The sequence below is a fragment of the Equus caballus genome, chromosome 6 (assembly GCF_041296265.1).
Source record: "Equus caballus isolate H_3958 breed thoroughbred chromosome 6, TB-T2T, whole genome shotgun sequence".
Lineage (NCBI taxonomy): Eukaryota > Metazoa > Chordata > Mammalia > Perissodactyla > Equidae > Equus > Equus caballus.
The window spans coordinates 93,271,265-93,298,970 of record NC_091689.1 but is presented as its reverse complement, the minus strand read 5'-3'; the positions used below and the strand labels follow the sequence as shown (position 1 = coordinate 93,298,970).

Below are 27,706 nucleotides of genomic sequence, written 5' to 3'. Positions count from 1 at the left end.
GTTTCTTTCACGTAGCATAATGTTTTCAAGGTTTGTCCATGTTGTAGCATGTATCACAAAACCCAGTTTTAAAAAATGAGTTATGACATTTAAAAATCAGGACAACTGGCAGAAATGGTGTCACACTCCTACGTGACAGTGGCTGGCCAGGGCTCAACAGCAGCTGCCCTCTTAGGTGGATCAGGCACTGTGTAGTCTGCCACTGTCCCCTCTCTTGCCCTTCCTCCCAATATCTTACCTGTGAGCATTTAGGTTTGTGATCCTCGTTTTAAGCTAGTGATTTTCAACTTGCTGTGCATTAGAATCATCAGAGTAACTATTTAAAAATACTGATACCCACATCTCACATGCGGAAATTCTGTTCGGTTTGTCTGAGGTGGGGCCTGGGCACTGACATTTAAAGATACTCTCCAGGTGATTCTAACGTGCACCCAGGGTTGAGAACCAACCCAAGCTGACGGCTAAGGGTTTCTCACTTTTGTCTCCTCCCCTGGCCTTTCCTCTACTTTTGCTGAGGCCATGAGGATGAACGCTACTCTTCCCTCTTGACCTGGCCCTCACGGTCACCACAGCTTGATGCTTTCGGTTCACCTCCCGCTGTGTATTGCCTGAGAAAACAGGAAGCAGGGGCCTCAGCTCCTGCTGGTGAGGACAGCCCTGGCTTCCGTATTAATGCCTTGATAACCAGTACATTATTAATGAAATTCACTTCCTTTGCTGAAGTAAAGTGCTCAGTGAGCCGAAAGGCACACACATCAGAGACGGTCTGGGTCCCAGTGGGAGAGGTGGGAGGGCTGAAAGCGGCCCGAGTCTGTGGCTTAGCCTCCCCAACCCAACCGCCCTCTGCCAGTGAGTGTGCACGCACTGATGTGACCAGAGTGAAAATTCTTGTTTTTAAAGCTATTTTGTTTCTTTTCATGGTTTGCAGGTACTTTATTCACATGCCAGCCTTGGAAAAAAAGCTTCCGCTGCGTTACCCTATTGCCCAACCTACTACCCAAGTTTTCCATGAAGTTCTCAAATTGGTTGAACAGAAACCATGTGTGAGATGTGAATAAGAGTGTACAATGTGAATCAGGAATCGACTGAATATTTATGGGAAACATTTTTGGGTTTATTTAGTATCTGACTATCCTTGTGTCCTATAAACAAAGATTTTATTTGAGCATTCCATGACTACCTCTCTAAGAGGAGTCTGTAAGGTTTTTTATCTGCCACAAAAAAAGAAATTTTAAATACACTGACATATATAAAGCGGTGCTAAACGCTAGTGTTTCTCTAAAAAAATAAGCTTCTAAAGACATAAAAAACTATAAAGGGAACAGAAACCCATGGAGAGCAATAAATTACAGAGTGATCGTTAGAGAAATGCTGAGCAATAGGATGCAATCCTCCTTCTCCACCTGTAAAAATCCTGGTGACGTCAGAATGCATGGAAGAATGAGCAGAAGGACACAGGCATGGCTATCGGGAAAGCCAGTTCCTTGTTTATCATGTGGAGAGAAGCTTGGACTTTCTCCAACAAAATTAAATGCCTTCTGCCACTCTGTTTCAGGCACCTGTGGGCCAATGTGAGCCGTCTCGTAGAGTCTCTGTGAAAGAGAAATTGTCTGTAAGCAGTTATGGCTCTCCCAAACATTCAACAAAATGACTTCACTGTATCTTAGGGCAATAAACCAATTTAATCCAAGCAAACGTTAGCTTTGGCATCACTGTGAGCTATCGAATTTGGGCTTCTAAGAACTTAGGACCTGGGCCCTCCATTCAGCTTTATCATGACTTGAGAGGGGATCAGAGAAAAATCTACCTCCAAAGAAAGAGCTCCCCAGCCAGACCTGCCTGTGCGGGGCAGTGGAGAGAGGCTCTGGCTGAGCCACTAACCAGCTACTCGACCTCGAACAAGTCAGGTCTCCTTTCTGGGCCTCCTCTGCTATGCGGAAGGGTGGGACTGGATGGTCTCCAGGTTGTCCTCCAGCTCTAACATGCTCTGTGACGCGACACTTGTTAACGCGCTCTTGCGGGGTACCGCATTCCTCTGCCGTCCTGCTCAGTGGATGATTTCACTTGATTCCAAAGAATCCTGCTTTCTTTGGACCAAACATTTCCCTCTCAGCTGTCACCAACATCACCCCACAAAGTGTCCAAGCTTTCCCCACAGGACTACAAGGCTTCTACCCTCCAATCTGGGGGCAGAGATGGCGGCAAAATGGTGTTGATGAGTGTCCTGGGCAGTTGGATGAGGGATTATTCCCAAGAGATGGTCAATCAGAAGAAAAGGAAAAGATTCTTGGACGAAGGCAAGCAACACTTCGACATGGACGAATGATGGACAGTGGGCTGACTACTAGTGAACAGTGGGACCCACACAATGACGAAGAGAGGATCAGCTCAGCTCTGCATCAGCTTCTGAGCAGTGCCTGGCTCAGAGCCTGGAGACGGCTTGGGGTTTCTCTCCCACATGCTTTCTTGTCCACATTGCCTCTTCTCTCCCACTGTTCTCTTCACTCTGAGAGCAGACTTTATCTAATTTTCGGGAACAAAACCTCTGTCAGAACCTACCTGAGTCTTTCCATGTAGGGCTAAGTCAGTAGCTTTTTTGAAAGCTGGTCATTAAATATTTGTTATCTCGACTTTCTTATGACACATGTCTATTCATTTGCACAGTCTGGCGGGGACAGAAATTAAGACTTTGAGGAGTTGTCCTGCCACAATTCTTTCCTACTGTGTTTTTCTGCGTTGTTGCCAAAGCCAAGAAAATCACTAAATAATCCATCTCAATAAATGACCACGCGCATTTGATTGACTAAATATTGACCTCAATCACAAAATAATTATTTTTCAGGAAACCTAATTGTAGCAAAATTTTGAATATGAAAATCACATATATTGCTTTTTAAGAATACAAAGGATCACCAGAAAGGCAAGCTCACATAGCCAGTTTTCAGGGTGGGTGCAAGATTCTAGGGTGAGAACAGGGGTTTTGAGGCCAAAATGGTTGAGTTTGAATCCCAGCTCTGCGCTTGGAAAGTTACTTAACATCTCTGAGCTTTAGTCAAAACCAATAGAACATAATTTCTGCCATAGGGGTGCTGGGAGACTTAGATGAAAAGGCATTCATAAAGCACAGAGCGCGGGATGTGGCATGGAGTAAGGATTCAGTACATGGTATTTATCATTATTATTACTAAATAATATCAAAGCTGGCTGAGAACTTCGAGATTAATAAATAGTGCCCTTACTTTTCTGACCAATTTGGGGACTAGCCACTATGCTGAGAGCCCTTGACCTATAGAGCATTGAAGAACAGATTCATTTGGTTATTAAACTGAAAATTCAATTTTCCATTAGCAGGAATGTGGTTTCAGTGACAAGGGACTTATTTCTACTGCTCAACACCATGAAGGGCTGTTGGCTTTAATGGACACTATCAATGCAAGTGGGAAATGTTCTTCCCAGGGGTGGACAGGAAGGTTTTTAGTCATGTAGACTTTTTTAAGCCTTTGACTTAATTTGGCTAATTACTAACCGATCAAACCCATATAGCCATTCGGTACTTACCAAGTTCCTAACTGATTCACAGGTAGTGTTAGAATAAATAAATGAAGAGCTTCTTCATTTTACTGAAATCTAGACAATCTAGAGAGTACGGAAAGAGGGAAAAGCTTGAAGTTCCTGTAACTGATAAATGTATTTTACATATTTCCATATTAAATCTCACTCACTGGTAGTACCACTTTTAATAGCATATAGGAATGCTTGAGACTACCATAAGAAGTGTGCTGTAAGGCATTTGAGAAAAGTGCTCAAAGCTTGTTGACTGGTGATATGCCCTGAACTGTGGATTATATTTTCTTCCTCTGAGGTTAGAATCACTTGTTTTATATTGTACATATTTGCAGAGTAGAGAAGTTCAGTGATAAGTATGGAAGAGAAGCTGGAAATTTCTTGAAGAAATGACTTTGATGGGAATTTTTGAGTGACCTTTAATAGTATTAACTCATGGTCTGGTTTCTCTTTATTCATTGTATTAACTTCTAAAATGCAGTGTCAGCTTGTGAGGTCCACTGGGGTATGGCTTTCTGCAGGAGAGGCAGGCAGCCGTTCTCCACCCAGTCAGATCAGGCTCTCTTGTGTCTGTGTATCTGTGTCTTTTGGATCTGAAGCTTGTCTCATTTGGGGGAGGCAGCATGACCCCTTGGCTAGAAATCTGGGTAGTGTAACTTTGGGGCTAAGGTTATTTAACCTCTTTCAGAACTTCCATTTTACCCATTATAAGACAATAAAAAGCCTACCTTAAGGGGTTTTGTGAATATTCATTCATTTATATATAAACAGATAGTTGTGTGGCTAGTATATACTGGGATAAACCATATGGCATTGCTATTTTCAAGTTCAAAACTGTCAATATCTGCAATTTCATATGGTTCAAACACATAAAAACCCCTCAATAAATGGTAGATTTTATTCTCATGGAAACACTAACTTGCTTAATGAACTTTCATTTTAAATGCATATCATTTATTCTAATTTCCCAGATAGTATGGCACTTTGTTATAACATGGCTTATTCTTGCACAGATTTGAATAAACCTTGAATCATATAGTTCAGTCACGAATTACTGAGTGGGTACAACATACTTACACATGTTCAAAGGGGATTTTAAATTTTTAAATTGTCTTCCAGCACTTCCCCTCCTTCGTTCACTCCACCGCTCAAAAGGGAAACTTGAGCGACCTCCGTTTTCTCCCTTCTCTTCATTTTCCAAATGCAATCCTTCAGCAGTGCTAATTGGAAATCCTTCGGAATATATCAGTAATCTACTGACTTCCCATAGTTACTGCCACCGCCCCTGTCCAGACTCCCACCGCCCACTGCAATAGCCTGTCTAGTCCTGCCTTCACCCTGGACCCCTACAATCCCTTCTCTCAGGGGAGAGTGGAGTCACCTTTTGGACAAGAAAATCAATACAGTTTATGATTTTGAAGCTTCTCCTTGCTTCTTATGACCCAGGATGGAATCCAAAGTCCTCCCCAGGCTCTCAGGGCCCTTGGCGACCTGCCTCTGACACTTCTGTGACCTAACCCAGTCATTCTCCTCACTCGCTACTCCCCAAACATGCTGGCCTTTGTGGTTTTCCTTCAAATCCCCGAGCTCTTTGCAGCCCTGGAAACCTGCATGAGCAAATGCTTTTCCCCCAGATCTTCCAGTGTCCTTCCAGGAGGGCATCTATGACCACCCCAAAGGAGCCACCTCCCCACCCACATCACCTTATAACGTGTCTGTTCACTTGCTTATTCTTTGCAATGTAAGAATTTAAGAATGTAGGTTCCATGAGCGTCTGGCCCTCGTTTATCTTGTTCACTACTATACACCAACACCTGGAATAGTACCTGGCACAGAGTGCCTCTTCTTTGTTGAGTGAAGGAACAGACTGTGGAAACGTGTAGATGGAGAACACAGAGAGGAGCACCAGCCCAGCTGTGCCTCAGAGCAAACTAGTGAGAGAGCCAGGTGAGACCTGTAAAGGACCGCGCAGCCAGTCCATAGAATTGGGAGATATAATAAAGAGTTGGGTTTTCTTTCCAGCTTTATTGAAGGAAAACTGACAAAGTTGTGAGATATTTAAAGTGTATAATGTGATGGTTTGATATTGTAGGGGAGGAGGACATTTCCTCTCCCCAAATGGGGGTTCGTCTGGCTGGAGAACGACTTAAATTCACATGAGACAGAATAGCAAGAGAAAATTAAACAAAGCTTTATGAGGAACCATGGCCCGGGGCCTTTCTTCCCAAAGGAAGAAAGGGCACCGAAGAAGTGGGGTGCACAGAGTGGTTATATAGCCCCCAAACAGGGTGTTTCACATGTGATTGAAATGTCCCTCCCACAATAGTCACAAATTGCCCTGTTGGCACAGTGCTTGATGGACACAGCAGGTAATGGTCTGCTATCTCGGTGGGCGTAGCAGGAGGCAAGTCTATGTCCGGAGCTGGGCGGTCACAGGTGAGCGCAGCAATCAGTTCCTAGCCTAAGGAAAGATGCTTAATCCTTAAGGAATGCCAAAGTTGGGAGGGGGAGGGAAGTCAGTTACAGGAGGTTACCAGACTAGCACAATAAAATGCAGATTTTAAGTCATTGCCTTTGGTATTGATTAAGAGTTTTTAGAGAGAAGGTCATCTCCTTTCTTCTTCCTGGTACAGAGAGGGAGGCAGCTTTTACAGATAGAGATTTACCTTACAAATGTAAATGTGTCCTAAGGAAGGGCAAGTTCCATTCCTCAGAGCCTCCTTCCTTGTCCCAGTTTATCAAAAGCAATCAGCCTCAAATAATCCTGATGCCAAAGAGACATATCTTGGGGTGGCCAATTCCAGGTCCCCCACAATATGCATCTACATTGTGAAAGTACTTCCCCCCATTGAGTCCATCCATCCATCACCTCACATATTTACCTTTAAAAAAATTTTTTTTTTGGTGAGAACACTTAAATTCTAGTCTCTTAGCCAACTTCAATGATATAATCCAGTGTTATCAACTACAGGCACCACGTTATACATTAGCTCCTCAGACCTTACTCGTCTCATAGCTGAAAGTTTGTACCCTTGAAAGTTTGGAGAGGTACCAACCTCTCCCCATCTTCCCACCCCCTAGTCCCTGGCAACCACTTTCTACTCTGTTTCTATGAGCTTGACTTTTTTTAAATAAAGGGTGGTTTTAAGCCTCTCAGTTCTGGAGTGGTTTATTATGTAGCAATAGATAACCAGAACAATCAAGAACGTTTTCATTTATTTTAAATAAACTTATACGTTATATCAATGTTAGGGTAATTCCAAATTAAATAATTCACCACAATCAGGTACTCTGACCAGCCTAAGTGTTTGACCTGTCTATATGTTCTTCATTTTTTTCTACATTGTTAAAATCATATACATTTTCCCTTTTGTCACTTTAAATGAATTCAATAATATTCCACAGAGTTCTGCTCCCTTTCAATGGGATTTTTATCTGTCTACACACAGCAGGGTCCACATTGTCACTGTCCCTTGCCAGGGAGGGGCCCTAGGAATCGCACAGTGCGGTTAATAGCTGATGGTGTATGAGGTGCACCAACCAGCCCGGACCGCTGCTTCCCCCGACCCCCCCCGCTTCCAGCCAGCCTGACGAGGGACTGGGGAGGGAAGGGCATTAAGCTCGGGGAGACAAGGTCTCTGGAGGTTTATTGGTTGTATACCAGACATTTCTGGCTTCTGGGTTTGGGAAAATCCTGAGTCAAAGGGTCTGCTTTTCCTTTGTCGTTGCCTTCTACTTGGAGGGTGACTTCGACCCTGGAGAACGACGAGGGGCTGTGGCTGAGGCAAGATTAACGTTAGCCCCAATATCAGAGGCTAAGAGAGGGGCAAAGAGGACCTTGACATTTCCTACTAGGTGGTCCACTCCTCCGAAGGCCCCAGGTGTGGGGTTTCAGGGCGGAAGTTGTCCCCATAAATAAAGATGTTGGATTTGATGCAAGTACTAACCTCCCCATGCCCTCCTTCTACTTCTGGTGGTGATGAGGACAGAGGAGTGGTGGGGGTGGGGTGGGGGTGGCCAGCGACTGTGGATATGATGATTTGTTTGTTTTGCCAGCAAGGAGGGAGAAGGAGGGCGTAAGATCTAGTGACACAGGGCCTCTATGGATTTTTGCAGGGTATCCCGCAATATCTGCCATTATTTATAATATTGTTTCTACAGGAAATCATTCTGTCTCCTGCACAGCTGACCTACACAAATGAATTTGGAAAGGACACATTTATGAAGGGAGTAAAGGACTTAACTTCTATTAGCAACTCTAACCACCAGAGGGCACAGTGGGATCAGGGAGCCTAAGACCAGCTGAACTGCTCTAACCTGGGGCGTTGATTCTTAAACTTCCAAATTCCTGCAGACCTTCAAGACTGAATTCTTGTTTGCTGTCATGCTTCTTTAATACGCACAAACATAAATCTAGGCATGAGGAAGCCCCTTCTGCTCTTACGAAATCAACACAAATTTATAATTAAAAACCTCATAAAATTAAATGCAAGTTAGTATCATCAATGCAATGCATGCTGTTTTGCTGAAACTCCGTCTCCTCCTGCAAAATGAACAGGGGAGAACACTGGGCCGCAGGCTCTTGAGCGCAGCACCCTTCTGCTGTCATGTTCCGCTGTTCTCTTGCAGACCTACTATGTCTTTATTTACAGGCCATGCTGGCCTTTGACCTTCACGCGGCTTGAACATGTCACTGTGTGTGAAATCTGCTTCTGTTCTCTTTTTGGCCAAGGACAACGAAAGTTCTCCCACTTACGGATAAATCATGGATCAATGTAAACAAGGCAAGCACAGTCTCTTACATCACAGGCTTTTCACCGAAATGAAAAAACTTTAAATTCTCCAAGAAACCCCATAGACTTTCAAGTTGAAATCTAGACTCCAATTTGAGAGGCTCTGCTATAGGAGATAAGGGGCTCAAAATGTTTTACTCATGGTGACCTAACATCAGTTTCCCTGGCTGGTTTGTGCCCTTTTCCCCAACGTTTTCATTTTCAGAAGTGTCCTCATTGGGACAATAAAGTATAAGGTTACACACCCCTAGTTATAAGCCAGCCCTGACAGGGGGCTCTCAGAGCAGAAAGGACCTGTGCCTCAGCAGTAGGTGTTAGGAGACAAAGAAGTCACAGGCGTACAGAAATTTCAGAGGCTTCTCTCAGAAGCATATCTAGTCCAATATGAGTGAAGCTATGGGGGTTAAACCAAACTTCAGGCATGTTCTCATCTTCTTTCATGACTCAGAGGTCCCCTATTCCCCACACTCACAAGCACCACCTCAAAACACAGGCTCTAAGAAAAGAAATCAAGGGAAAGACTCCTCACACGTAGGATGCTCTGATATCTGAGAGCATATGAGGTCATGTTCGAGCAAGAGCACTGAAACTTCTGAGAAGGTCATGTTGACTCAGAAAAGCTGGAAGACGGGGCAGCAGTTCTGTAACCCTATGACATAATTTGGCTAACGCTGCAGATAGGGTTTGCTATACAGCAAAACCATTCCTCACCACCAAGTTTCAAGACCAAATTCAGTTGCCAACATGACTTCAGATGGTTCAGTGTTAACAATAATGAAAAGATGCCACGAAATCATGGTTTTTAAAAAGACTGAGAAGGATTGCTCTAAAAAATATATAGAGTGTTCTGAGAGAAGTGTGTGCGGACCAAAGTGTCCACAACTGAAATATGCTGAGATTGGTCTGTTGAAGTGACACTTAATGAGAGCATTCTGGCAACCTGAGTTTTCATTCCTTCAGAAGATGACTATTATTAGCATTGTTTCAAGCCCCAACTGGGGCAACTTGTCATAAAGGACACGGAAGAGAGAGGAGAATAGCACCATCTGTCCGTGGCATATGTGCCGGGGCACTCACCGTGGGGAAATGTCTTGAGAGGTCTGTCAGAAGGTTTAGGAGGTTCCATATGACTTTCCAGAACCATGCTGTCCCAGAGTGAAATCAACTCAATTCAACAAGCAGCTCTTCTGAGTTAGTTGGATGCTTAGGGTATACAAAAATAAATAAAACAGGGTCCCTGTTCTAATAAGCTAAGTTTTCAAAGCTAGATTATTTGAGTACAACCTCCAAAAGTTTTGCCATATCATCTGTATTTTTATTTACTCAATATTTTTCTAATGTCATTATTTACTCAATAATTTTCTAATGTCCCTGTCTACTTTAGCCATATCCTAAAGAATATCTGGGAAATCATGGATTTTATGTTTTAGATATATATTTTTTTAAATACTTGTGTGTACATATTTCTAATGCACATTTTAAAATAAGCACAATGAAAAAATTTTAAATGTCTTTTCCTTGGACTCTCTAAAATAATCTTTGTACCATTCTATGGGAATGACCGTAGAAGGAATACTCCAAGAAAACATTATACTAGGGAAGAATAAGTCAGATAGAGGCACAAAGAAAATGTTACAGGAAATCACAGGAAGAAGAGTTTAATTCTGATTGGGTGCATCAAAGAGGTCTACCTCCAAGATTTGGTATTTGAGGACGTTTTAAAAATATCTTAAGTCTATACATTTTTTTTAAAACTAAAGAACATGGCAAAACGATAAGAGCTGACAAAGTTTGGTGGTGGGTGTGCAGACATTCCTACGTTATTCCCTTTACTTCTCTGCATGCTTGAAATACTTCACCATAACAATAATAAAGCGTGCCTAGGATTTGGAGAAGAGAGAAGCATTCCAAGTAGAAGAGAAAGTATGAGCAAAAGCACGGAATCCTGATATTCAGGCGGTGTCTGGTTCTGTTGAAGGCGAGTGCTGGACAACAGGGCTGGAGACTTAGCATGAGGTCTGATCATGCAGGACCCTGGCTGAGCCGTCCTGACTAAGAGGTCTGCAAGCGGTAGGGAACCCCTGGAGGTTTCTGATGAGTGACGTACAATGGGAGCAGCAGATCAGGGACAGGACTCAGAGACATCTGCAGGATGGGGAGAGCCCAGAGTTCAAAGGATCTTATAATAATGGTTCAGGTAAAAATAGGGTGGTCTGCCCAAGCTCCAAACGTCCTGATTTCCTCCCTTGTTCTGCCTGCTTGCATTCCGTTTTTATTCAAAACAAATCTATTTCCACCGGCCAGTCACATCTCCTCCTTCCTACCCCAGATCCTTTAGTCTCATTCAACCATACTGTAGACCAGGGGTGGCAAACTTTGTCTGTAAATGGCCAGAGGGTAAATATTTTAGGCTTTGCAGGCTGTACGGTCTCTGTTGCAACTACTGAACTCTGTTGTAGTGAGAAAAGCAGCCGCAGACAATACATAATGAATGGGTGTGGCCGTATTCCAATAAAATTTTATTTATAGACGCCGAAATTTAAATTTCAGATAATCTGCATGTATCATGAAGTATTTTTCTTTTGATTTTTTTCAACAATTTAAAAATGTAAAAATGATTCTTAGTTTTCAGGCTGTATAAAAATAGGCTGCAGATTAGAGAAACACAAAACAAAACCACAACGAGATATGCGTCCTCACCTCCTAGATGGCTATCATCAAAAAGAAAGATAGTAACAAGTCTTGGCAAGAATATGAAGAAATTGGAGCCCTCACAGATAGCTGGTAGGAATGTAAAATGTCACAGAAGCCTTAGAAAACAGTTTGGCAGTTCCCCCAATGGTTAAACACAGGGTTACCATGGGACCTAGCAAATCGACTCTTAGGTATACACCCAAAAGAAATGAAAACATACGTCCACACAAAATACTGTACATGGATGTTCATGGCAGCATTATTCATAATAAACAAAATGTGGAACATCCATACAATGGACTATTTGGCAATAAAAAGGAATGAAATATTGATGTGTTGCAACACGGATAAATCCTGAAAACATGCTAAGTGAAAGAAGCCAGTCACAAAGGACCACACATTGTATGATTCCATTTATATGAATGTCCAGAATAGGCAAGTCTATAGAGACAGAAGGTAGCTCAGTGGTTACCTAGCCTAGGGCTGGGTGGGTTGTGGGAGTGACTGCTCACGGGTGTGGGAGTTTTTGAGGGTATGATGAAAATGTTATAAAAGTGATTGTGGTGATGGTAGCGCAACTCAGTAAATACACTAAAAACCACTGAACTGTACACTTTAAAAGAGTAATTGTGTGGTTTGTGAATTATATCTCAATAAAGCTGTTAAAAAACAAATAACAGAGCCAGCCCTGATGGCCTAGCGGTTAAAATTTGGCGCTCACCGTTTTGGTGGCCTGGGTTCGCTTCCCGGTCATGGAACCACATCACCTATGAGTCAGTTGCCATGCTGTGGTGGCAGCTCACATAGAAGAACTAGAACGACTTACAACTAGGATACACAACCATGCACTGGGGCTTTGGGGAGGAAAAAAAAAGAGGAAGATTGGCAACAGATGTTAGCTCAGGGTGAGTCTTTCCCTGCCAAAAAAAAAAAAAAAGATAAAAACAAATAAATAAATAATAGGCTGCAGGCCAATTGGTCCTGCAGGTGGTAGTTTGTTAGCCTCTGGTGTAGACCCCAGATGAACTGGTTTCTTTCAGAAGCTTACTAGTAGATTCAGCTATTTAAACTTGGAAAATTCAATTTAGGGCAGCTGGAAGACGACTGTAGTCAGATAAGCCTTTGTTCCTGGGTCTTGCTGGCGAGGGGATCCGTATGTCTTACAGAGGTGTGCTGTAAGCAATGACGAACTCCTGTCCACCTGGTGGTTCATAATTGAAGCCAGGAATTCATCCCACGTACTCAGACTCACTGCAGTTTCCAGCATCAGGTTCTTGCACAGCTACTGGGCGGTGAGCACCTTCACTTGGTTCCAGCCAAGCAACAACTTTGTCCATCTCTCTTATTCTAGACCAGTTGGCTAGTTAGCTTAAATTCCCCAGCTTCCCATGGTTGAAAAATAAAGCTTCGTCTCATTGCCTCTTTGGGGAGGTAAAGTGAGGGGGTGACGACAAAATTTAATCTAACATTCTCTTCTTGTAATTAGAGTCTTGGCCAAGGTAACTTGCTTAGATAGCTTCTATACTGCACTTGTGATCCTAGGCATTCATTCCACACTTACTGACTGACAACTATGCATCAGGCACTACTATTCCAGGTGCTAGAGATAGAGTAGCGAACAAGCAATAAAGATCCCTGCCCTCATGGCATTTATATTCTAATAAGATGGAGTCTCCCCTTCTTTTATCTGCTGCTTTCCATAATGAAATACTATTCTTGACTACCATGAATGAATCTGGAGTAAGACTCTTCTGCTCCACGAGAGGTCATTTCACTTCTCCCTCCGCCTCAAGGCAGGATAGAGCTAAAGTCATCCAGATGGAAGTGTGGAGTGCTGTGAGTTCTGTCCACAGTAAGGTTAAAAACATCCACTTCTCTCCATCTTTACTAGTCCAAACTGACATCATCCCACACCTAGGCTACAGCAATAGCTTCTTTATGAGTTCCCTGAATCTTCAATTTCCCCATAGTTATTGTTAAAATAATCAAATCTGATCATATCCTCTCCTTACTTAAAACTTTTCCAGGAGCTTTTCCATTTTTCTTAGGATTAAGTCCAAAACACTTACCCTGGCCTGTGGTGGCATTGCATGTCCTGGTCCTTACCAATTCCCCTCAAATCACTCTACCCTTGGCTCAAAACGTGCCCACCACATTGGTCTTCTCTCTTTATCTTGCACATGCCAAGCCCCTTCATACCTCGTTCACACTTGCATTCACAAGATTCAGCTTAAATGCCACTTTCTCAGTAAGGCTACCTGGTTCCACCCTATTACACACTTTTAGTTATTATATAGTTACTTATGCTATTATTTATTTAGTGAACGTCACCTCCATATCACAGACTATGAGCTCCATGAAGGCGGGGCTATAGATGATTTATTTACGACTGCATCTCCTTACCTAGCCTAGGATCTGGCTAATCACAGAAGCTCAATAGAACTTTTCAATGAGAAATAGACGCTATGAAAAAGAAGATCAATTAAGACAAGAAGACTATGAAATTACCATAAAAATGGGAAAGTATTTTATGACCAAATTATTATGATATAAAGAGATTGAAAAAAAGGACAGAGATGCAATCAGAAAAGGAAGAAAGGAGATAGGGAGAGAGTCATAAAGAGAGAGGAAACAGGCAGAAGCACAGCTATATTGCAAGAGAAGGAGTGGGGTGAAAAGAGAGAATTTTACTCAAAATAAAAACTAGTGAGGGCTTGACTGGAGGAGCACTTATCTTAGGGATAACGCTTTTAGGAGGCTTGGAAAGTTGTAATGCAAGACAGCTGCATGCAATCACACACCGGCTGGAATAAAAATGACCCCAAATTTTGTAAAGAAGAATTTTGCTCACCCTCTCTATCTTTCGTCTTAAATCCTTAGAGCCTCCCAAATGAGATCTTAGAAACCTTCTTCAGGAGGGCTAGAAGTTTTAGGAAACAAAGCACATTGCAGTGTCACTGCTTTAAGAGGGACGTTTCTCAGTTCACTTCCAGGCTCAATTCTGGGATAATTCGTGCTCCATCTCCTCTCTCTTTACGCCTTGCAGGTAGTGATAGTTAACTTTTAAAAACTGGAATAGAATCTTTGGTTTTATCATTAAGTGTCAAGGAGAGGTCGTTTGTGGAAAAGAATTTTAATAATATGCAGAAAGCACAGCCCCAAGTGTTTCCATGAAGACTTTTGCCTCATATGTAAATGGAGGAATGGATGGAAATGCCACCTTTTAGTAATGCAGGCAAGAACAATAGGAATGAATGATCAGAAGAATTCAGAATTTGATGATACATACATACTTCAGGAAAAAATACTCAAAAGATCTTCCTTGAGGAGCACAAGATACAAATTTTAATGATGTCACTAAAAGAACCAAACAAGTCCACAATGATTTAAAACACAGAAGGGGAGTCTTAACGAGTGCTCCAATCTCCTGCAGAATTAACTGGAAAGAAGATGTTGACAAAGACACAATTCCAATCTAGTTCTGGAGTTTAAATAATGTCCGTATATGAGAACAATATTTAGATTTTATTAAGAAAATGATAAAAATTTGCTGGGCTTCATGGTATAGCATAAGCAAAACTGATTACTATAATTATTTCAAGAACTAATTATTGAGAATCAACTATGTGCTAGTCACTATAAAGATTAATAAGACCCAGTGTCTATCTTCCAGAAGCTTACGATATAGCAATTATTAGCAAGGGAAACAAGTTAATGACAAAATAATTATAATATAAGGTAGTTGATAATAAATGAACAGGAGGTTCAAAGTTTTATTAGAGCTAGAAGGCAAAAAGGCTTACATCTTATTGAGATAATCAGTAAAACTTTCCCGAAGGAAGCAGCATTTGAGATGAACATTGAAAAAGAGTAACATTTTCATAGTCAGGGAAAGAGTAACATTTCCATAGTCAGCGATAAGAACATTCAGGCAGTGGGTACAGTAACAGCAAAGGTACAGAACCAGGAAAAGCAGGAGATTTTTAGGAAACTCAATAGCTATTTTGCCAGAGTGTAAACTATATGTTTCTGGGAGGGGAGGCAATAGGAAATACAACTGGAAAGGTAGGTAGGAGTAAAATTGTGAGGAGCTTTTCATTCATTCACATATTCATTCACCAAACATCCACTGAGCACCAGTGCCTGGCACTGTGCTAAACACAGTGGCAAAAAAAATAGACAGGAGACGGGAATGCTATGACCACATCAACTGTGTACTCAGAGACTTTCACCAACGGAGGCCTAAACGTTCTTTTGCTAAAATGAAGTCAGAGTTATTTGTCTGCCCACTCAGTTTCATATTGAATTAGTCAAGCTTATCATTGGTCGTCATCTGAGTCCATGTGAAGACAGATGCCTTCTCCCTGTCTCACAAGGGTTCAAAAGTAATTTTGAGGACGAAAGAAACACATTTGCAACCAATTATACTTTCAAGTTACACTCCAGTTTCAAGGAACTAGGTCAAATTCCTCAGCAGGTTTGGAAGGATTTAACCTGTTCCTCCCTGGGAAGAGTGACTTCTGCAGCCTGTTCCCCAGAGGCTGGTCCTGCTCAGTCTGTCCCAGTGAGGGTGACAGGATGACAATCATGTCCCAGGGGCTGATCCACCAGACAGGCCAACTTTGGGCCTTACCAACTGGAAGCTACTGCTAAAGAATTCCATGGTGAGGATACCAATCTATGAGCAGGAGGTGACACACTTTGAGGATCTGTCAGAACTACAGGATTTTCAACCCGGATTTTAAACTGGCAATATGGGTAAGCTGGCTATTGAAATAAAGAGGGTGTGTCTACATTTAAATACTTTTAAAAAGAAGTGTGAAATAACAAAACATTAAAAATAGAAATGGAAGTAATTGACATACAGAGCAATTACAGAGATGACACTTGAAATGCAAGGACATACGAAGGAAAAGGCTATAATCAAAGATTATCCTTAATTTAAGGAGTTGTAATAAGGAGGCTTCCCAGGCTGAGCGTCAATTGGGTACCCGCTGAGGGTAGGGGCTTAAAAAGCTTTCTCGGTTTGCAGCCCGAACGGGTGGAAGTCCCCGTCCTCTGGGTTTTAACTCAGGCCTGCCATTAAACATTTCAGGAACTGCTGCCAAACTTGTCTTTGCACTCAGGAGAGAGCACTGCCAGCCCTTACACGAAGCTTTGAATGGCTCCACTGAAGAAAGTGAATTTACCTACTATTCTACTCACCACTGGCACCTTAGTCTTCTAATAATACAGTGTCTCAGAGCACCTAATCACTGTCCTTTCACCCCTCAACCTGCAGTCCAGGTTGGGCCAGCCCGATCAGGGCAATGGCCTAGTTTTGATCCCCTAGACAAACGTAGGAGCCATTTTTTTTATTTTAAAATTTTATTTTTTTTCCTTTTTCTCCCCAAAGCCCCCAAGTACATAGTTGTGTATTCTTCGTTGTGGATCCCTCTAGTTGTGGCATGTGGGACACTGCCTCAGCGTGGTTTGATGAGCAGTGCCATGTGCGCGCCCAGGATTTGAACCAACGAAACACTGGGCCACCTGCAGTGGAGCGCGCGAACTTAACCACTCCGCCACGGGGCCAGCCTCTAGGAGCCATTTTTTAAACCACATTTCTGCCGAGTGACTCTCTCTATAGCTTGGAAAGGAAGACATAGACACCATTTATTTCACTCGATCAGTATATGTTTGAGTGCCTGATATATTCCTAGCACTGCGCTGGATGCTACCAGGGAGAGAAGTGTCAGAGGCTAGTAGTCAGGGATCTGGAATCAACACAATTAACGTAAGAAGGTATAAGAGAGTCCATGAGTAGCTGTTCTCTCTCTCCCCTGTGTGTACTGCGCTAAGAAGGCATCCTTGTCAAACTGCCTTGCTGCCATGGTGACAGTTACTAAGAAATGCACAGATCCACACATGAACAGGTTACAGAGTTCTGTCTTCTTATTACTGTTTTTAAATATATAGTGTCTCTCTGGTCAGATCAATGGTTCTTAATATCACTCTCCAATTTTCTCTATGGATTCTTTGTACTCGAGCCCTTAAAAAAAACTGAACCAAGAGCACATGGACCCATCCATGATGACCCTGCACAGTTTGGGGGCTTTCCGGTTGCTTGGGGGCAGGCTTTCACCCTTCCTACATAACTTGGAATGACCCCAAGTGTCCCAGGCTGTGATTCGCCAAGGTTAGGAAGGAATCCTTGGTCATCTCCCTCTAAATGCCTGCTTTTGTCACTCCTGTGGTTGCTGTCTTCTCTTTGCCCCATCTCATCCTAGTTGTGACCACTGTCCCCTCCTCATTTATTCCCCAAGCACCATTAGGCACAAGTGGTTGCTTATAACAGACTTTTACTGGACGTCCGGGAACAAGGAGGAGGTGCTATACTAGCCTACAGCACAGGGCAGGAAATGTAAGTATCCCATAGTTCTTTGGGCATCTTCAACAGAGGGTATTTCTCACTCTATTTTCTTCTCAGGCCCTGCCAGGTGCCATCTGCTTAGATTTCCTTCTTCTCTATCTCTTTTCTGAATTTTCTGAATCTTCTGAGATTACAAATCTCCATAATTTTATTATTCCAAGCAACGTAATTCTTGTTGTCAACACTGCTCTATCTAAACTAACTCGCAAACCCCCAAAAAAGCCCATCTTTTTTTTTTTTCTCCTCAAACAAGAGCTCTATTTACCCTAGAAGTGAATTCTGCCATTCCCCTTGAATGTAAAATACCAGCTAAAAATAGATATTTAAAAATGTTATTTCTTTCCCTGTTCACATGCTTTTTGGCTTAATTCTCCCACTTGATCTTATTTAAGGTAGCTTTTTTCTCAAGACTGTCTGAACTACAGACGTAAAGTGAAAATTTCAGAAACATTTTGTGTTGTGCATAAGTCACTTATACATTTGGGAACAATTCTAGTTCCTTTTTCTTTTTGAGGAAGATTAGCCCTGAGCTAACATCTGCTGCCAATCCTCCTCTTTTTGCTGAGGAAGACTGGCCCTGAGCTAACATCCATGCCCATCTTCCTCTACTTTACATGTGGGACGCCTACTACAGCATGGCTTGCCAAGCGGTGCCATGTCTGCACCTGGATCCGAACCGATGAACCCCGGGCCGCCGAAGCAGAACGTGCGCACTTAACCGCTGCGCCACTGGGCTGGCCCACAGTTCCTTTTTTTTTTTAACCTTATTTTCTAAAAAATGATTCCTCCTTTTCATTCAGAAAAGCTACAGAATGCTTTGTGATCTTCTGATTGCCCTATAAGAGACAAGGAGAATAAAAATGAGTTCCCTGTAGAAAATTCCCGACTGTATCTGGCATTATCCACAGGCCAAGACGCTTTTACACGCAGGCAGCACCATTTTCATAAAAAAAACCTTTCCTCCTTCAGTCACAGAAGTAAATGCTTGGGCAGCGACCACAGTCCTGCTTTAAGGATAATCTTCTCTCCAACTACAGGAAAGTTTCCAAGGGCGCCGAGGGCTGACTTCTCTGAGGCAGCCTGAAAATTACATTTGAACGTCTTCCCTAAAGGAAGGTAACATATGACAACAGGAACAGCTTCCTGTGAAGATGGCTAGTTCCCCCTGGGCAAATCTCACTCTATTTACCTATATATATACCTCTCATGAACCTGTTATGTACTATGCAGAGGACCGGACTAGGTACCATGGAAGACATGAGAAAATTACAAAACAAAATCAAGATCCTAAAGGAGCTTAAAGTTTAATGAGGGAGAAAAGTCTTACTATACAGAAGGAATAATTGTGAAATAAAAACAAAGTAGAACTCACTCATGGAGTTCTGGAATTTTAGAACTAGAAGTACTTTAAAGGTCATTTACTGACTGGCAGAGGGGAGAACGAGCTCAGAAGGGTTAGTAGTTTACCTGAGGTCACATAGTGAATCAGTGGCAGGGCCAGGAAGAGACCAGAGATGGCAAGAGCCTTGTCTACTTTACCACATGTAACAACTATTAAGCACTGATTCTATGCAAGGAAACATATTGCTTGAGATAACAAACAGAAAATGCCTAGCAAAACGTCCGGAACCATCAGCTGTCATCATTATCACAATCATCATCATCATCTTAATGGTTAAGAACAAATTTCGATATTAGCCAGACCTGGACGTGAGTCTCAGTTCTGCCACTTACTGTGTAACTGTAGATAAGCTACTCACCTTCTCTAAGCCCCAGTTTATTCATCTATAAAATGGGAATAAAAAGTGTCCACCTAATAGGATAGTTATGAGGATTATACACACATACATGCATAGATATATGTTGAAACTGTCCAAACATTAGTTGTTCCATAGTACTTATTACCCCATATAGGTACACAGAGAGTCAAACAAGGACACACACACATAGAATACTGTTGGAACCTCCTCTTTGCCGTGCCAAAAAGAAAGCCAGAAAGTTGACATTTACTGAGCTTTCACTGTATGCAGATATCAGCACACAAGAGCATGGAACAAAGAAAATAGGGGGTGAAATGCTATTTGGGATGTTATAATACAGGAAATATTTATTATTGTCAACAAATATTCACTGATTACCTACACAATGATGAGTAAGACTGAGTTTCTGCTTTGAAGGAGCTTGCAGTCTAGTGGAGGAAGGAACCGGGCCCTTACGATATGGAGTGACATACACATTGCAGAGCTAGAGCCAAGCGCTATGGAAGCTCATGAAAGGGCATCCCCTGCAGGAAGGGTGGAGGTAGAGAAGGGAGTGCCATAGAAGGTTTCTCAAATAAAAGAATAAGGAGTTGGCCACAGATGAGAAGAGCTGGAAAGAGCCTAAAGCCACAAACCAGCTGTGGTGGGCACTCTGAACTGGCTCTCAGCATCCATTCCAAACCTCTAGTGGGCTTTCTCATCCTGTGGGGGCTGAAGGAGAAACCACTTTCCCCCATCTCCCAGCAGCTGGGGTCCTGCTTCTGCCAATCAGAAGCACTTGGAAGGTGGTTCCCAGGCTGGAGTCACCTGCTTTGTTTGTGCTGGCAAACGCAGCTTGGACAAGGGGCTTTTCTACAGCATTCTTTCAGTGTCAAGGTACTAGCCCCATGGGTGTCGAGAGGTAGTTGCATGGGCAGCAGTGGCTTCCTGACCCTTGGATCACAGCTACAGTGGTGTCTTTGGACTCAACAGTATCAACGGAGTCCCCTGCCTCCCCACCTTTTGGGTTACTGTAGAGGTGGTGCTCCCCTAGGTAGACCAGTCCAGCACTCTTGTCCCAGGAGTCATTCCTGGAGGCCCCACTAAGTGACCCTGCCTTTAGCCTTTCCTATGATTTTGTAAGCTTATGATTCCCTGAATTAAATCTCTTTTTGCTTAAAATGGTGTGAGTGGCTCCTATTTCCCGCACTTAATATACCAACAGAACACAAAAATGCAAAATGTGCCATGCATGATATAGTTTGCAGGGGTCAGCAAGCTTTTTCTGTAATTTATAAGACAGTAAATGTTTTAAGTCTTGTGGGCCACTTACGAGCTCAATCTGCTCTTCCTCAGTGTTAAGCACATTCACGTGTTACGCAATGATCTCCAGAACATTTTCATTTTGCAAAACCGAAACTCCCTACTGCTTAAATAACAACTTCTCATTTCCCCCTCCCCTGCTCCTGGCCTCTGGCAACCACTGTTCTACTTTTCTGTACAACACTGTTGTACTTTTTCTGTCTCTATAAATTTGACTAGTCTAGATACCTCACTTAAGTGGAATCTCACAGCATTTGTCTTTTCGTAACTGGCTTATTTCACTTCGCATGACGCCTTCAAAATTCATGTGGTAGCGTGTGGCAGGATTTCCTTCCTCCCTTCCTTTGTACGTATATATCACATGTTGTTTATCCATTCCTCTGTTCACGGACATCTGGGTTGCTTCTACCTCTTGGCTATTGTGAATTATGCCATTATGAAAACAGGTGTGTAAAGATCTCCTCGATCACATGGTAATTCTATTTTTAATTTTCTGAGGAACCACCACACTGTTTCCCATAGGGGGCGCACCATTTTACACCCCTTCCAACAGTACACAGGGGTTCAATTTCTCCACATCCTTGCCAACACTTCTTTTCTTTTTTCTTTTTTAAAGATTTTATTTTTCCTTCCTCTCCCCAAAGCCCCCCTGGCACATAGTTGTATATATTTTCAGTTGTGGGTCCTTCTAGTTGTGACATGTGGGATGCCGCCTCAGCATGGCTTGATGAGCAGCGCCATGTCAGTGCCCGGGATCCAAACCGGCGAAACCCTGGGCTGCCTAAGTGGAGCATGCGAACTTAACTACTCGGCCATGGGGCCAGCCCCTATTTTCTCTTTTTCTTATAGCAGCTATCCTAATGAGTGTGAGGTGATGTCTCAGTGTGGTTTCGATTTATATTTCTCGAATGATTAGTGATGCTGAGCATCTTTTCATATGCTTGTTGGCCATCTGTATAATTTCTTTGCCTATTTTTAAATTGTGTTATTTTTATTTTGTTCAATTGTAGGAGCTCTTTCTATATTCTGGATATTAGCCCCTTATCAGATTTATGATTTCCTTAGGTTGCTTTTTCACTCCATTGCTTATGCCAGTCTGTGCTCATGAATGGAAGTCTAGCCTGGAGCAACGTGCAGGCAGTCTGCCCAGGTCTGGAGCCATCTTCCGTCCTAAAGGCACTAGTGAGAATGGCCCAGTGCATCTCTGTCTTGGACACTTCAGGTCCTAGGGATACTCTGATTCCCTATGATACTGAAAGAATCTCCATGCCTTTACTCAGAACCAGAACCAGCCAAGCTGAGGCTTCTGGGGCTGCAGAATTAGAAACAGTCTCAAGACCGTTTATTGAGAGTAAGAGGGAGTCATGGAGGTAGTCTCAGCAGATTGAGAATTTGCTTTGTCAAGGGCCTGCCACTAGAAAGCTGAAATCAAGCACAACTTCACTACCTATTTTGCAATGTAACACCGCTCCTTTTTACTTCACATGGTAGTTCAGTTCAGCTTCTTTGATTCTCCATGTTTATTCTGAAGGGATAAAATATCCCAACCCCAGAGGCTTTAATGGACAGTTAATTCATGACTCAGTCTAAAATGCAACCCAGTTCACACAATACTTGCTCCAAAAAACCTCAATGATTCTGTATTAGTGGATATGAACACCACGGCATGGTGCATTTGTTAAAATATCCTATTTAAAGAGATAAGAGTCTGATTTATAAAAGGTCTATTTCCTCTTCCAACTACTATTGTCTTTTGGAAGAATTTAGGAAGCCTTATGTGCATTATTTTTCTGAACCCACAAGAAAAAGGAAATGGGAAGGTTATGGACAGAGCTGCATGTGGTCAAGAAGAAAGGTTGGAAACACAGGATCCTAATTCTCTTCCTCCCTGACTTTTATGTTAAGTTGTTGCTATTCAAGTATTTATGTACAATGATGTTCATCACGGCATTACTTCTAATCATGAATGTCAGGAATAGTGAGATTTAGAAATGATTTTTGCTGTACATAACAGAAACCCAAACACTAGTGGGTTAAGAAAATAGTTATTTTTCTCATCATAACAAGAAATCCAGAGACAGGTAGTTGCTAGCATTGCTTTAAATGCTGCACAATCCCAAGGCCAAAAGCCTTCAATTTTCTTGGCTTTTCCCTCATGGAAGAAAGATGGCTCCTACAGCTCTAGAGATCTCATTCCTTACAAAGCAGTTTGGGCTGTCCCATCTTCTTTCTTTCTTTCCTGGGACTCCCCCTCAGCCTCAGAAATCTCCAGCTTACTTTCCAATGGCTGGAACTTACACCACCCCAGGTGTAAGTAAGGCTGGGAAAATGAAATACAGGGAAATATTTCATTTTCCCATCCCAGAGGCAGGCGAGTGAGAGGGAAGTTGGGAATGGGTGCTGGTCTGCCGAATTTTAGGGTCTGCTACAGCAAAACCCAGGAAACACCAAAATATCCAAAAATATAAGATTGACTGAGTGTGATGTGCCATATGAATCCCAGGTGGCTGTTAAAAATTATGGTATAGAAAAAATATTAGCTGCATGCAAAATTATTCATAAAGTGTTATCAACTAGAAATTAACATAAAACAATAGATAAGAAAAGATCAAATTCATTGGGGTGAAATAAGTGTAGATATATTTAAAAAATTTAAATAGATAAATGTAAAAGACAAAAAACTGGATCTTAGAGTCTGAACATGTTGACTTCGGTTGGTTTTTCCAGGAAATAGACAGAGGCAGAGACCGGCACGTGGGTGGTTTACTGGGGAGAGCTCGGAGGAGCAGCACCTGTAAGGGAGACGGGACCAGGCGGAGGGAGCAGATGAACAGTGGGGCAGGTGCCACAGAGGCTTTAACGGGTCCCGTAGGAGCTTCCAAAGCTGGATGTCCCAGATCGTCCGCATTGAGGGCCTGTGGCTTGTGTACCTCCACAACTGACCCGTGATTGGCTATAACCAAGGGGGAGGCCATTTCCTTCACAGGAGGCAATTTTGGAGAGCAATTCAACATCCCTGGCAGCTGTATCTTGGGATCTGGGCAGCACACCACAGCAACCACTAGAAATGTCAACAGTGATTATCTCCGGGTCGGGGATTAAGGTTGGCTTATCTCTCTCTTTTTTAAAAAAAATATTCTCCACAACAAACATAGCATTGTCCTAAGGATTAAATGAGTTAATTCATGTGAAGCACTGAGCACAATTCCTGGAATTTAAGCACTCAATAAATTTAGGTATAATTTTGTACTTAGAAATATATATATACACATACATATAAACAACATATTAAAGAGAAAACATAAATGTGGATATTTCCAAGAAGCATGAAATAGGACTAAAATAATAACAGAACTTGCTCTTCATTTTGGCTTATTTTATCTGTGAAATTCTTTCTTATGATATTGTTTTTTTCAGCACTGTCCAATAGAACTTTTTGTGATGATGAAAACTTCGGTATCTGTGCCACCCAATATGGTAGCCACTAACCACAGGTGGCTACTGAGCATCTGAAATGTGGTTAGTGCGAATGAAGAACTAATTTTTAAATTTTATTCAGTTTCCTTTCATTTACATGTAAACAGCCACATATTCCTAGTGGCTCCTATATTGGACAATGTAGCTCTATACCAACACTAGGCAATGGTTATTTAGAATAGATCTAAAATATTCCTTCTCTCTTGAAGAATGGGTTAGTTCCTCAACTTGCTACCCTGTATAATCTCCTAATCTGGATTTCAAAATCACATTATATGTAGACATGTAGAAAAACAAAATGGGAACAGTTAATTAAGCGTAAAGAAAAGTGTTGTTGGGGCTTCTTTTTGGTCAGATTTTTTTACATACAACAGGGAAAGTAATTTAGTTGAAAGTAAGGCACTAAAGAGCTATATAACGTATGGCTAATTGTATGGTATTTTTCAGTAAATAATCTGAAAAGAAAATCAAGGAGTTTGTTCCATATCAAATATCCAGTTCCTCTTGGTAAGCCAAAAAAGACTTCTTGCTGAAATCATGTCTTTCAACCATTTTGTGAATATAGTAAGGGAGGTAACTAGAAACAATTTGAAAATGCCTGAGTAACAATGTGGACGTCTCTGACGCCTCAGGCAGAGGCATATGTGTATGGGGATAACTCACTAACAGCAGCCATATTTGTGGAAGAAAGAGAGACAGATCTTGGTTTGCATCTCAGCCCTGCCAGTTACCGGCTGTGTGTACTCTGAACACATCACTTAATTTTTCCATCATCAAATGGTGATAGCTACACCCACCTTGCAGATTTGTTGGAAGATTAGTGATACGCAAAGGACTTGGAACACAGTAGGTGCTAAATCAATGACAGTTTTATTATTATATTAGTTTAGGTCTAGAAAATAGATCAGCAAAAGGGAATTAAGCCCCAATAATATAAAATTTGGGTAGTGATTAATTGGCATAATCATTAGTGTGTAAAATTATTTTTGGTATATGTCACTTTCTGTGTATATTGACTACACATGAATTTTAGTCCACTGTTTATCAAATAAATGAATGAACACTTTGCCCTGTTTTTAATGTCTTTTTGCCCCTAAAATGGGTTATCACTAAAATGGTTTTGTCACTAGCATGGTCACTAGGAATATTTTCAAAGGGCCTGTAAAGAGCAATATCAAATCAACGGTCTCGAGGAGAGTTATTTGTCTAGACTTAACAGGAGAGATCATGGCTGAAATCAAGAAACAACTTCTTGAGCAGCATCACTAAAGGAGCAGTTACGGGCTTCTATCCTTAGACGTTTTGAAGAAGACAGACAATTCTCCACGCTGGAAACGTCGTCACTGTCTGTGGTGGCCAGCCTCCAGGACACCCTCCACCGATCCTTCCTCCCAGCATTCACGCCCTTCACTAGTCTCCTGCCCAAATTCAATGAAAGCTGGCCCTGAGTACGGCCGAGGTGACGTGTGACTTCCAAGGCTGTGTCATATAAGGTGTTGCAGCTTCTGCTGTGGTCTCTTAGATTGATCACTTGCTCCAGGATAAGCCAGTTGCCATGCTGTAAGGAGGACACTCAAGCCATCCTGTGGAGAAGCCCATGTGGCCAACAACCTGTGCTGCCAGCTCAGCAGACATGTGACACCACCACCCCAGAAGTGGATCCTCCAGCTCCAAACATGTCTTCAGATGACCCCGGCCCTTGACAACATCTGACTGCAGCCTTACGAGACTGAAACAGAAATGCCCAATTGAGCTGCTCTTGAATTCCCGACTCACAGAAATTGTGAGATAATACATGATTTTCACCGTTTTAAGCCACTAAATTTTAGGATTATTTGATATGCAGCAATAGATAGCTAACATATCATCAATAACAAACATTTATTTCTACTGTAGAAAGTATCCTGCTTATGGGCTGAATCATATGATCATTCAAGGTATCTTCTTGCTTTATAACTTGAATGTTTTAACAGCTTGATATGTCATTAACTCTATATCTTTTCCTATAAAATTCTTATGAAACAAGGATAATTAGCCAATCAAACATTTAGTGAATATCCATTAAGTTCAAGGTATTATTCTAGGTGTCTGCTGATTAAAAGGTATGACAATGCTAACGATAACAATAACTATAATAGGAACAATGATACATATTACTAATATTTACTAAGCATCTACTTTGTCTTAGGCATTGTTCTAGACACTGTATATATACTGTCCTTTAATCTTAACATATATTGGCAAATGTCTTCCAGAAAGGTCATACCATGTTACACTCCCATCTGCAATGTATGAGAACAGACTCACTACATGTTTACCAGCACTTAAAAAATTTCTTTTAATCTGATAGGTGAAAAATAGTTTAATCTGCATTTTTATGATTACTAGATCTTGATATGTTAAGCACATTAAACCTTTGTCTGACATGTTACAAATATTTTTTTCAGGTTGGCATGGTGTTTTCTTGATATTTTTAAATAGTCAAGTCAATCTCTTCCTTTGTAATGTCTTCCAATTCTTTCATAATTAGAAGGCTCTTCTCTATCTCTAGATCAATTAAATTTTCACTTGTATTTTTTCTAGTATTTTATGGTTTTGTTCTTTATACATGTAATGATTTTATGTCACAGGATACAGGGTAAAGGTCTTTTTTTTTTCTCATAACCATATCTCCTTCACTGTTAATTAAATAAGTTTTCCTTTTCCTCATTGATTTATGATGCCACCTTTATGATCTAACGAGTTCTCTTATTACTTGGTATGTTTATGAGCTTTATAACCCTCTTCCAGTGTCTGTTGGTTTTGGTGCTAGGACTACACTTGTTTTTGATTACTGACTTCTACTCACTCATCAAGAATCATTACCTTCTCCTCCAGGAAGCCTCCCTGACTTTTCCCAAGAGATAATGATCGCTGCCTCCTCTTCCACCTTTATAACGTAAAACTCTGCCTTGTATCACACTTAACAGGGTTGATCTTATCCAGTTACATTCTTGAGAGCAGGGAACAGGTGTACCATATATTCATTAAAATTATGAGATTTGCATGAAAAGGCAGTGATGGCAGAACAGATCTAGTATGGAAAAAATGGAAATTGGCAATTCCCTCATTTGTTCAACAAACATCATTGTGCTATCCATTATGAAAAGATGGTAAAGGTGAATGAATCCTAGATTCCGCCTTAGGGAGTTCACCACTCTGCCGGGGAAAGAGACATGTAAATACGCATGATTAAATACAGCGTGACCAAGCAGAATAAAATAAGCACGTACAAGGAAGAAGAAAGGGAAAAACTAACAGCGAGTAGTGAGCAGTGTTCCAGAGTAGTGGACACCCCTGTGAGCTGAGTTTATGGAGCTTCTTAAATATTATGGAATTTGTAATCAATCTGAAGGACAAAGTACATCAATTCAGATCCTTTAACAGAAGCTACATTAATTTATCCTTCATTGGGGGAACTTTTTAAGGAAGCCTAATGTAGTTTAGGTCGTATGGGCAAGCTGAAGAGAAGCTCTGCTTGGAGGTTGTTTGTGAGCACGAACCTGAGATGACGAGACGGGGACACAGGTGAGAAGGAACCCACAGGTGTGCCTGGGTGAAAACTAGACACGGAGAGAAGATAAAACCCTTCACTATATCTGGCTTCTACTCTAGACACCACTTCCTTGCGTTGGTTTAAAAGCTATGAGGACTGACCCTTTGTTGCG

The 27,706-nt window shown here is 41.8% G+C and overlaps 1 protein-coding gene and 1 long non-coding RNA gene across 10 annotated transcripts in view; one reads left to right on the top strand and one right to left on the bottom strand.

Annotated features, from left to right (window-relative positions):
* C6H12orf56 (chromosome 6 C12orf56 homolog) overlaps positions 1 to 6,720 on the top strand; it is an 85,609-nt gene extending 78,889 nt beyond the window's left edge. For 8 of the 9 annotated variants that reach the window (XM_023643933.2, XM_023643936.2, XM_070271849.1 and 5 more), the window contains one exon: positions 929 to 2,630. In XM_023643933.2, the coding sequence (XP_023499701.2) occupies positions 929 to 1,058 (130 nt within the window). In that variant the 3' untranslated portion in view covers positions 1,059 to 2,630. Of the gene's footprint in view, positions 1 to 928 lie in introns of all 9 variants that reach the window. The other variant, XM_023643931.2, reaches the window with a different exon arrangement.
* Positions 1 to 27,706, bottom strand: part of LOC111774019 (uncharacterized) — a 59,213-nt gene that overhangs the window by 31,183 nt on the left and 324 nt on the right. The window lies entirely within an intron of this gene.